At 40.4% G+C, this 11,483-nt stretch overlaps 1 protein-coding gene across 1 annotated transcript; it reads left to right on the top strand.

Annotated features, from left to right (window-relative positions):
• Window positions 1-558: 558 nt before the first annotated feature.
• LOC134199310 (uncharacterized) lies at window positions 559-11,221 on the top strand. Its single transcript, XM_062669920.1, has 2 exons — window positions 559-973; window positions 1,619-11,221. Exon 2 carries the CDS (start codon window positions 8,962-8,964, stop codon window positions 10,483-10,485), a length of 1,524 nt encoding a protein of 507 aa, XP_062525904.1. The 5' UTR covers window positions 559-973; window positions 1,619-8,961; the 3' UTR covers window positions 10,486-11,221.
• Window positions 11,222-11,483: the final 262 nt, after the last annotated feature.

Below are 11,483 nucleotides of genomic sequence, written 5' to 3'. Positions count from 1 at the left end.
TTATCTTAATCGTTTTAAATGCAAGGAGAGTCCATCGTGCGTCTGTGACTCAGTCCAAGCGGAAACAGTACAACACCTGCTTTTGGAGTGTCCAATTCATATAAATGAAAGATTTGAACTCGAGCAAACAGTAAAACAAAACCTGACACTTGAGACGATTCAGGAGCTAATCTCGGGAAAAAATAGAGAACTATTTATAAAATACTGTATAAAAATTGTAGAAAGAGTAATAAATAGAAACAAATTAGCCTAAGAAAGTTATGTTTACATAATATAATGTTAATATTAAGATAAACATAAAAATATAAAGTAAGTAAATAGTATAGTTAAGGAAATGTAAAAATAGTAATAAGATAAATAAGTATAAAACAAAAGTGACGCCCTGTGTTGTTGTCTGTGTTTTTTTATGTGTGTTTTATATGTGTGTAATGTAAAAATCAACCTGCCCTTGTATCCCTAAGAAAATAGATTATTATAATTATCGTAGCTAGTAAGCGTAGCTGGGAATCCCACCCAGAAAAAGTAATGAAAGATGATGAATGAAAGAAAGATGTGTAAGGTTTATGATTATTTATATTAATATGATTATATAGAGTGTAAGGTTTCTGATTATTTATATGATTATATAGAGTCCTGTACATATTAAGAATTATTATTAAATATGAGGTTTATATTGCAAACCATTAAAATATTGTTAAGTTATAAATCCAACAGTTGACAAATGTCGTCAATAGATGTCACAGGCTAACAAAATTACATCGCGGTAGCGTTGTGTGTAAAAATTTGTATAAGAAGTCCAAAGTAATTATGAATAAATCAAGAACCAAACGCATCAATGTAAAATTGGCAGATTAAAGCAAAGTGTGAACAAAGTTAGCCTGTTTAATTTATATGTCTGACACCCAAAAGGTCAGAAGCGGGATAAATAAGGCTCTAGAAAACTAACCTTACTACGCCCACGGATCGGTAAAACGTAAGTTATTATTAATTATTTACATCTGATTCAGTGATATTGAAAATTCTGATGGTTGTGATTTTTTTTTTTTATATGAATTTTCTTTGTCTTGTTCCTCTTCATAATACAAACCCGCACTGAGTCATTTTTTATTATTGCCTTGTAACCGATCAGTGCAAGCGCACTGAACAATCGACCACGTAATGATCACATGTGCGTTGGGTTGAATAAACCAATGACGAAGAACCAATGAAGAAATCAATGACGATTATAACTTTGACTTAATATAAGTAATTAAACTTAAAACAACAAATTCATTCTACCCACCTGCCGTTTTATTTACATGGTGACGAAAAAGTTAAGGGTTTTATAGGCTCTATTAGAATCTAACGACACTCGTTATTGCATTGGTTTAAATGTTTACATAAATATATTAGAGTGCGTCAGGTCTTTGGAAATACATGATTTTCGATGAATGCACATGCATAATAAAGTTTATTTTCTTTTCTGTTCCCCGTTCCACGAGGAGTCCTCTTCTAGCTTTTCGGAATGTACCCGATATTATGCCATTTAAATTACCCTATTCTACTTTTTGCAATTATTAAACCCGGTTAAAGCAGTTTATAATTATCATCATTCTAAGCTCCACAATGTGAGTTTCAGTTACGCTCATCATCTGTGACGTGGAGGACGACACTAGCCGAGGAGAAGGGTCTGGTGCTCGGCTAGTAAGAGGAAGTGGCTTAATGATAAAAGGAGCCCATGTGCTTAGTCGAGGGGAAGGACTAACACATAGGGAATGACCAAGGAGCATCCGAGGCTGAGGATGTAGGTCACATGTGCTTAGTCGAGGGGAAGGGCTAACACATGGGAGTGACCAAGGAGCATCCAAGGCTGAGGGTGTAGGTCAACAGGGAAGGATTGGGAGGATGAGCTCGCGGATAGAGCAAGGAGCATCCGAGGTTAGGATGTAGGGTCCATGTGCTTAGTCGAGGGGAAGGACTAACACATGGGAGTGACCAAGGAGCATCCGAGGTTAAGGATGTAGGTCAACAGGAAAGGATTAGGAGGATGTGCTCGAGGATAGAGCATGGAGCATCCGAGGTTGAGGATGTAGGGCGACAGGAAAGAATTAGAAGGAGGAGCTCGAGCATAGAGCAATATGTAACATTTGATAAAATGGACAAGGACACGATGATTCGAAGAGAACGGTTGCGTGGAAAGCGATCGAGTGAACGACGATCGCGTAAGCAGCGGTCGAGCAGGCAACAATCAAGCGGCTCTGATGACAGGGACGAATACGAAAGAAGGAGATGGAAAACAAGGACAAGGACAGGACAGAGGAGACGGCATGTGTCTTCCTCTTCAGGATCTGATATGGGGTCACCGCAGCTTCCGCGCAAGGTTGAGCGTGGTAAGGAGGACGACGGTTCAGATACAAAGGTATTAGTAGATAAATTCTTGAATATTCTTGACAAAATAAAAGGTTCAGATAAGCCCAAACTTACGTTCAACACAAATGTTATCCCCGAATTTGACCCAATGGCAAAGGAACAAACTATCCTTACTTGGCTGACGAAAGTGGAAGAATGAGCTCACATATATGGGTGGGAAGACAGGGAAATTATCCACTATTCCTTGCCCAAGCTTTCTGGTGTCGCTAAAACTTGGTATCAGGGCTTATCTAGCCTATTATTTTACATGGACTGAGTGGAAACAAAAACTTATAGAATCTTTTCCCCAAAGCGAGAACTATGCTGAGTTATTGCATAAAATGTTAGCAAAAACAGTTAGATACGGTGAGTCGTTTGAACATTACTATCATGCGAAAATGAACTTGTTAAATCGTTGCAAAATTTATGGCAAGGAAGTGGTAGACTGTTTGCTGTACGGGGTTGAAGATCGTGCCGTTAAAGTGGGTGCTCAAGCCGCTCAATTTAAGCAACCTGAGCAAGTGCTCAAATACTTTAGAACCGTGAAGGTAGGCAAAGTTCGTGACTCCATTAACGATGCCAACCTGAAAAAAACAAATCAATCTGGCACGAGCAGGGCGGGCCCTAGTAATAACGGAATCCGTTGCTTCAATTGCAACGAAATAGGTCACCCTAGCTTTAAATGTACAAAACTTATCGCGAAGTGTACGACCTGCGGGAGGATTGGTCATTAGGCGATTAACTGTTTAAAAAAATAAAACTCCGATTAATAAAGACGATAGTCAGGCCTTAGATAAAAATAATGAACAAAAACAAGTATCTAATGTAACTGGCGATGATAGTGCTATTGATAAATATATACTGGATATAAAGATTAACAACTCAGGGGTCAAGTGTCATGTAGATTTAGGGAGTCAATGCTCGTTAATTAGACAGAGTACCGCTAAGGAGTTGAACCTGAATATCGATGTGAGGGAAGGTATGCCGGTATTAAGAGGAATAGGAGGAAACCTGACTTGCCCTTTAGGTGTAGCTACCGTGAGTGTAGAAGTTCAAGGGTTAAAAAAAACTATTGAAATATATGTAGTAGAAGATTATGTACTAAGTTACTCTGCATTACTTGGACATTCCTTTACAGAGAAGCCTGATATTATAATGACTAAAACGCCGACTAAGATCGTATTTGAAAGACTCGCGTGTACTAAAATAAGACTCATAGTGGAAGATGACACGGAAATAGATGGTAACGTTGTACGTCCCATAATTGTTAATGCTGATGGGCAGGGACACGGTAGCATCTACGTCCATGGCTCGTTAAGGGGTGCTGAAGGAAAAGAGTACTATCTTTTTCCCGGTACGTACGAGATAAAAGACAGCCGCACAGCGCTTTTAATTTATAATGCCTCGTCAAACAAGGTTTGTATAAAGAAGGACACTCTCTTAACACGAGCACTGCGTAATACGCATCCAACACCTTTTTTCCAATCTTGTAGCGTTCTTACCGATAGGGGACTGGATGAAGAGATCAGTTGCAATCCTGAGCTAACAAAACAGCAGCCCGAAGAACTACAAAAGTTATTATTTCAGCATAGCGATTGCTTCTCAAGTGGGCTCAAGGACCTTGGGTTTACCAACATCACTGAGATGGTTATCGACCTTAACGACACGGAACCAGTCGTGTATCGCCCATGCCGTATGTCACATACTGAGCGACAATTAGTAAGAGACATGGTTAAGGAGATGGTAGATAATGGTAGAGCTAGGGAGTCATCTTCATCATATGCCAGTCCTATAGTCCTGGTACAAAAAAAAGAATAGTGAGAAACGATTGTATGTGGACTATCGAGCTCTAAACAGAAAGCCCAAAAAGGAACACTACCCCCTACCAAGAGTCGAGGATCAGTTGGACCTATTATCCGGTAACACCCTATTTACGTCATTGGACCTTGCTTCCGGGTACTATCAAACACCAGTCGCCGAGGCCTCCCGTAGTAAAACTGCCTTTGTAACACTTGATGGGCAGTATGAATACAACCGCATGCCTTTCGGACTAGTTAATGCACCATCTGTGTTCCAAAGGACAATCCATAAAATATTAAAGGAGGCCCAAATTAAATATGCTGTTGTCTACATGGATGACATACTGATACCATCCAAGGATTTTAGGGAAGGCATCCAAAGACTAGGCGAAGTTCTCACACTGAAATTAAGTAAGTGCTATTTCTTTTTGAATGTCATAGACTTTCTAGGGTTTGAAGTGAGTGCTAATGGTATCCGCCCAGGTAGTAAAGAAAAAACTGAAGCCGTCTCAAAATTCCCAACACCTACCAATCAGCACGAATTGCGTCAATTTCTGGGTCTGTCTGGGTTCTTCAGACGGTTTATACAGGGATATGTTACGATAACTGCACCGTTAACGGATTTACTGAAGAAAGACGCTAACTGGGGTTGGCCGAACAGGATCAGGCGTTCACAGGCACTAAAAGCGCTCTGGTGGAGTGACCGGTGCTAGCTCTATACGATCCTAAGTCCGAAACCGAGCTACATACGGACGCTTGCAAAGAAGGCCTAGCGGGTATTTTACTGCAGCGTAACTGTAATGGTGCATTGCAACCAGTTTCCTACTTCAGCAGGAAAACTACCGCTGACGAACGCAAGTTTCATTCGTACGAGCTCGAAACTTTGGCGGTCATTGCATCTCTCAATCAGTTTAGGGTTTATTTAGTGGGAATACCATTTAAAATCTTGACCGATTGCAATGCACTCAGGTCCACTCTAACTAAGCGTGACTTGATACCTCGCATAGCTAGGTGGTGGGTCCAACTTCAGAAGTACGACTGTACAATCGAGTACCGGCCTGGTGTTAGCATGGCACACGCGAATGCCCTAAGCAGAAACCCAGTCAATTCTTCTTCAGGTAACACATGTACTAGATGTTTTACAAATACAGCAAATCGAACAGGACTGGATTACGACGGTACAAACTGCAGATGACGAGATAAATAAAATCAAAAGGATTCTTTCTGACCCTTCATCGGCGGAGGTAGCGGACATACACAAAAACTACAGACTGAAGAATGTCCATGTTTACCGCGTGGTAGGTGACGAAATAAAATGGCTGGTACCCAAAAGTGTACGCTGGCAAATTTTAAAAATGAACCACGATGACGTTGGCCATTGTGGTTTTGAAAGAACCCTACAGCGCATCCGAGGCCATTATTGGTTCGCGAAAATGCGGCGTCTCGTCCGGAAGTATGTTACCTCCTGCCTTGAGTGCGCGTACCACAAAGCTCCAGGTGATAAACGAGAAGGAGAACTCCACCCAATCGAAAAGATAAAGGTACGAGTTTCACCAGTAAGGCGTTTCAAGATTTTACGACCTCTTACGGGATCAAACATATTGTAAATGCCGTTGCAACGCCTCGAGCAAACGGGCAAGTAGAAAGGTTTAATAGAACGATTTTAGATGCTCTATCGACAGCCAATCACGGCGGCGACGACAAGTCGTGGGACAACCACATCACTGATATACAGGTTGGTATGAACACAGCTCGACATAAAACTACCCAAAAGAGCCCCTCTGAGCTACTATTTGGATTTAACATAATTAATAGAACGGAAAGCATACTTAGTACGGTAATCAATGACACCCTAAATAGGACTCCCATTGAGGAATTGGCGGAAGTCAGACAACAGGCTAGTAAAAAAAAAAAAAAACAGCAACAAGTTAAAGATGCAGTCAATTTTAATAAGCATAGGAAACCAGCGAGGCAGTACCAAGAAGGGGATTTAGTACGCTTAGCAAGGCAGGCTCCGCACGATGGAAAATCTCAAAAGCTCTCTGTTAAGTACCAAGGCCCTTATCGTATACTAAAGGTTCTTCCCAATGATAGGTTCGTGGTAGAAGATATACCAATGACTCGCAAAAAAGGTAGAAGGTATGAAGCAGTTGTATCTATTGATAAGATTCAGCCTTGGATGTCGTTCTGTAGAGAATTAGAATCTGATGAATCTAGTTATAGTGTTGATGACAGTGATTAGATACTTGATTACTCAGTTTATGTTTGACATTTAGTTACTTAAGAAAGAAATTGTTATTTTAATTATTATTTTGATAGAACTTAAAACCATGGAAACGATTTAGCGATAGATATGTGTATGTACTTAGTATTTATAGCAAAAAAAATGTTAAAAAAAATGTTACACGTCATATATAAACCTAGTGTATAATTAATTGCATTTATTATTATTATTTTTTTTGTAACATATATATTTTGTTTTTTTTTCTTGATCTCAAAGCGAAGGGTCTCGCTTTAGGTAGGATGGCCGAGCTGTAAGGTTTATGATTATTTATATTAATATGATTATATAGAGTGTAAGGTTTCTGATTATTTATATGATTATATAGAGTCCTGTACATATTAAGAATTATTATTAAATATGAGGTTTATATTGCAAACCATTAAAATATTGTTAAGTTATAAATCCAACAGTTGACAAATGTCGTCAATAGATGTCACAGGCTAACAAAATTACATCGCGGTAGCGTTGTGTGTAAAAATTTGTATAAGAAGTCCAAAGTAATTATGAATAAATCAAGAACCAAACGCATCAATGTAAAATTGGCAGATTAAAGCAAAGTGTGAACAAAGTTAGCCTGTTTAATTTATATGTCTGACACCCAAAAGATGGTATGTAGCATGAAAGTACGAGAAGAAAACTTGCGAGAACTGGAATGAAAGAGAACTTGTTAGAACAGGCTCCGATCACGTTGGAGGTAGACAGATAAAAAAAAAAAAAAAAAAAAAAAAAAAAAAAAAAAAAAAAAAAAAAAAAAAAAAAAAAAAAAAAAAAAAAAAAAAAAAAAAAACCTAACCTAACCAGTCGCAGCGCAACCGCGAGCCCAAGCGCCACGATAATAGGCCGCTCCGCGTTCAAAAAATCAGAAAAATAGTGAAAAGTGCACAGATTATAGTGAAAGTCGTGTCTAAAGAAGCGGAAGGTGACGAGGAACGTAGTCGTGAAAACCGCGTGACCAGGAGACCACTGGGTCAAAAGTTATTAAAGAAAAACCCGAAAAACCGTGTGTTCACTGCACAAAGTGGCGTGCGCCTCCCGATTTCGATCGATGACGTGCATTTTTTCTAGTGCAGCTTTAAAGCCCTAAGTGCCATACACCTTCGACCCGAGTTTCGGATTTTTCCGGTACAAACTGACAGAGCTGCACCCTAAAAAGTGGAAACCACGTGGACACGTGGTCCCCCTTCCACTAGGAATTGGACAAAGTGGGGTAGCTTCAAAGATAGCCCAAGAAGCCCTCTCCCAAAGGCCGTTTGGATCACAACGATATCTCATTCCAGGACGGAGATATAGGAATTAATTTAAAAGGTGCGCAATAACAAAACTTTCAGCACGAATAAGTCGAGATTAAGATCTGTAACCCCCCCCTTTTTTTTGGTGTTGGATGTGGCTTAGATCATTTCCAACATTCCCACAAAAATACGGACATTTCTTTATTCGTGTTGAAAGCGCAACGAGAGTGATAGAGAAGGAAACATTATCTGTCTCAACGGGTGGCCTGATCGACAATAAGGAGGCGTAGGCTACGTCACACAAATTGGAATGTGGCGTAGACATCATCGTAGCCGAGCAGCGTAGCGGCGTAGCAGCGTAGCAGAAGACGTAGCGCAGCCGCCGTTTGCCGCAAGGTTAAAATTGGAGAGCGATCTAACGATGACAAGTGACCACTCGGGGCTCGTTGGATGAACTGTAGATTTTAAATTTCTTTTACTTCTTTTGTTCCTTTATTTTTTATTTCCGTTTTAATTTTGTCCTATTTTATTTTATGTTTTATTATTAAGTAGAAATACTAAAAATTTTAGGAACTGTACATACTTTTGGTGACTGTGTTATGTCTAGAATAAGTTATCAGTTTGACTGAATCGTGACACATTTATTTATATCTTTGGTGAACATCGGAAACAGTATACAATATATAATAATAATACAAATACATAATTATAATAAAATATTATAAGTAAGTAATACGGTAATACAGTAAAATTTAAAAATTATAAACGGAACCCAACACTCTTAGTAACTATAAAACTTTAATTCAAGCCGCAAGAAATTGATAAATCTTGCGACCAATGGAACGGCGCGGCACCGGTGGCGTGATACTTGTTTACAAGTTAGCGAGCGGTGAGTCACGCGTCGCACCATCTGGTCTTGTTTTTGTTATTGTTTCCGATTATATCGTGTTCTATTGAATTTGTATTTTGACCGAACAAATACTCGACATAACATTTTTCATTTTATTTTTTTAGGATATAATAACATTAGTTCTATTGCTGCAGTGAGTACATAATTGTATTCATTAGAAACTTGACTATAACTAAAACGACGTGATATTATTAATTTAATTTATGTCAAACTTTACAAGTATATACACAACTTAGATAAGATTTTATTTTATATTAGACACCGACCCCTCTTTACAGGGTCTGGCAAACATTATATAAAGGGACAACTTTCCCCGACACGTACACCGTACTCATACACACTCACATTAAAATGTACCGTACACCCACGACTTCGGGCGCCTCCAAAAAGCCTACCACTCCCAGCCCTACCACAACCGCAGTGGTGCAGGGTGCGGCAAGGACGTTTATTAAAAGACCAGACATCAAAAGAAGATCACTCGACAATATGGACATTTTCAAAAAGCAGCAACAGAACTATGCTGCGTTGTCGAGTGAACAGCTCCTCCAGGAGATGATGAAGACTTTCGAGGATATACCCTCGAAAGTCCATGAGTACCCTCAGATGAGGAGGGATATAAAGCAGTTCCTGGAGGTGCAGTCAGACAAGGGCATACGTGCAATTTTCGAGCTCAGTAGGCGTATTGAGAGTCTCGAAGCAGGAGCCCCAAAGACAAGGACACCGACAAAAACCTCGTCGTCTGACGGCGCAGATGTCATTTTAAAGAAGCTGGGAGAGGTGGAAAAGGCATTGACTAAACGATTAAACGAGATGGAGCTAAGTCTAAAAACAGACATAATACAACTGAACGACGAAAATGACGGCCGGGGCTCCGACATGATCGACAAGATCATCGACAGGATCGACGAGACCAGAGCTGCCATGGACCAAACGACCGAGGCGGTCGAGAGTCGAACGCACGCTCTCGTCAAGGATCTGGTCGGTGGTCTTGCCGATGATGTCGTCGCAGCAAAACAAGAACTTACGGAGGTCGCAAAAGGACTGGCATGCGATATAAACCTAGCTCCAGTCTCCAAGTCATACGCCAGCGTCACAGCAGCCAAACCCGTCCACCGTCCTGCACTTCATTCGATGGCAGTCACTCTCGAAGGTAGTCAGGAGACAGCTGACGAGGTGCTCGCCAGGGTGAAGAGGGCAGTCGACGCCAGGGGCACTGGACTTAAAATTAACAAGGTACGCAAGGCGAAAAACCAAACTATTATATTGGGTTGCGACACCGAGGAGGAAAGAAAGAAAGTCCAAGAAATAATAGAGAGTCGTGGGGATGGACTGGTAGTAGCGCCCATGAAGAACAAGAGCCCTCTCGTTGTCCTGAAGGATGTTTTCGTGGAAAGTGAAGACGACGATATGATTAAGGCACTCCACGTCCAAAATAAGAACATATTCATGGGCCTACCGGAAGAAGACATGCAAATGGAAATAAAATTTAAAAAACGTACCAGAAACCCAAAGACCGCGCACATCATCTTGCAAGTGAAGCCGAAAGTATGGCAGAGGATGACGGAAGCTGGAGCCCTCTATCTGGACCTTCAAAGGGTCAGAGTCGAGGACCAGTCTCCGCTCATCCAATGCACGAGGTGCCTCGCATTTGGACATGGTCGTAAATTTTGCACCGAGAGTGTGGACAGATGCAGTCACTGTGGAGGACCGCATCTGCGCGAGAAATGCGCAGACTTTATCGCAGGGACCGAACCGCGGTGCTGCAACTGCTCACACTCTGGGTTGCGGAAGGCTGACCATAACGCTTTTAGCGCCGAATGCCCGGTACGAAAAAAGTGGGACTACCTGGCTCGCGCAAATACCACATATGCATGACCATGCAGGACATTACACAACACGTACACACAGACACAAAGCACACAGAAACAAAAACACAACACACACAAACATGAAATACACAACAACACGAACACAAATGATATGCAGAATGTATATTGAATATACACGATGATATCAGCACAAGAACACTTACAGGAACAAAAAAATGCGAAATAAAATGAAAATTGTCTAAAGAAAAAAGTCAATAAATATATATAAATTTAGTATATATATGTTATTGCCTAGGCAAATGAGTTTTTAAAAAAAAAATATAGAAAGAAGCACAAACTAGTCACGTCACAACACTACAGAAATCTCACCAAACCTGCTAAAGGCATTATAATAGCAAACATAATAATGAAATAAACCCAAGTACTTCCTGTTGTAAAAATAATAAAGTTATGAATATAGTTAACTAATACCGAACGGAAAAATGTAGCAATTAGATGGTAATTAAGAGTATATACTAATGTAAGTTTTATAGATATAAGCTAAGAGCTAAGAAAAAAAGTAATGTTAGAATGTTAGAAATATAATAAGTGTAATAAGAGATAAGTATAATAGTTAAATAAGTAAAGAAAATTGTAATTAAAATAAGAAGAAGAAGTAAGGAAAACTTGTATGTAAAGTATAAATACTACCGTAGACAAACCAGAAACAAAAATAAAACTGTACAAACTTTATTTTCCTATAATAAAAGAATAAAAATATCTTAGCATAGAGTAGCGGGAGTCCCGAGGGACCTGGGCGGGCCCCCCGGCGCGCACTCTGCGTGGCCGGGGGCTCCGTCTGTGGGGGAGTTTTGCTGGACTTCCACCGGGCGCGTCCGTAGGTGGCGGATAACGGGATCCTCTGGGAACAGTCCCACTCCCAGAGGTATCGTCCGGTCTTTTTCGTTGCAAGGATTCCTAGGTGTTAGGTAGGTAGGTTAGGTGTAGGGGTAGGGTAGCCTAGTTAGGCTTTGCAACGAAAGAGATCGGACGACGCGGACCAAA

This window comes from Bombyx mori, chromosome 8 (genome assembly GCF_030269925.1).
Source record: "Bombyx mori chromosome 8, ASM3026992v2".
NCBI classification, from domain to species: domain Eukaryota; kingdom Metazoa; phylum Arthropoda; class Insecta; order Lepidoptera; family Bombycidae; genus Bombyx; species Bombyx mori.
Note: the sequence above shows the minus strand (reverse complement) of the source record. Positions and strands in the feature narration are given on the sequence as shown.

Excerpts from the sequence above, each read along its gene's own strand:
- LOC134199310 (XM_062669920.1), top strand. The coding sequence starts at position 8,962 with ATGTACCGTACACCCACGACTTCGGGCGCCTCCAAAAAGCCTACCACT.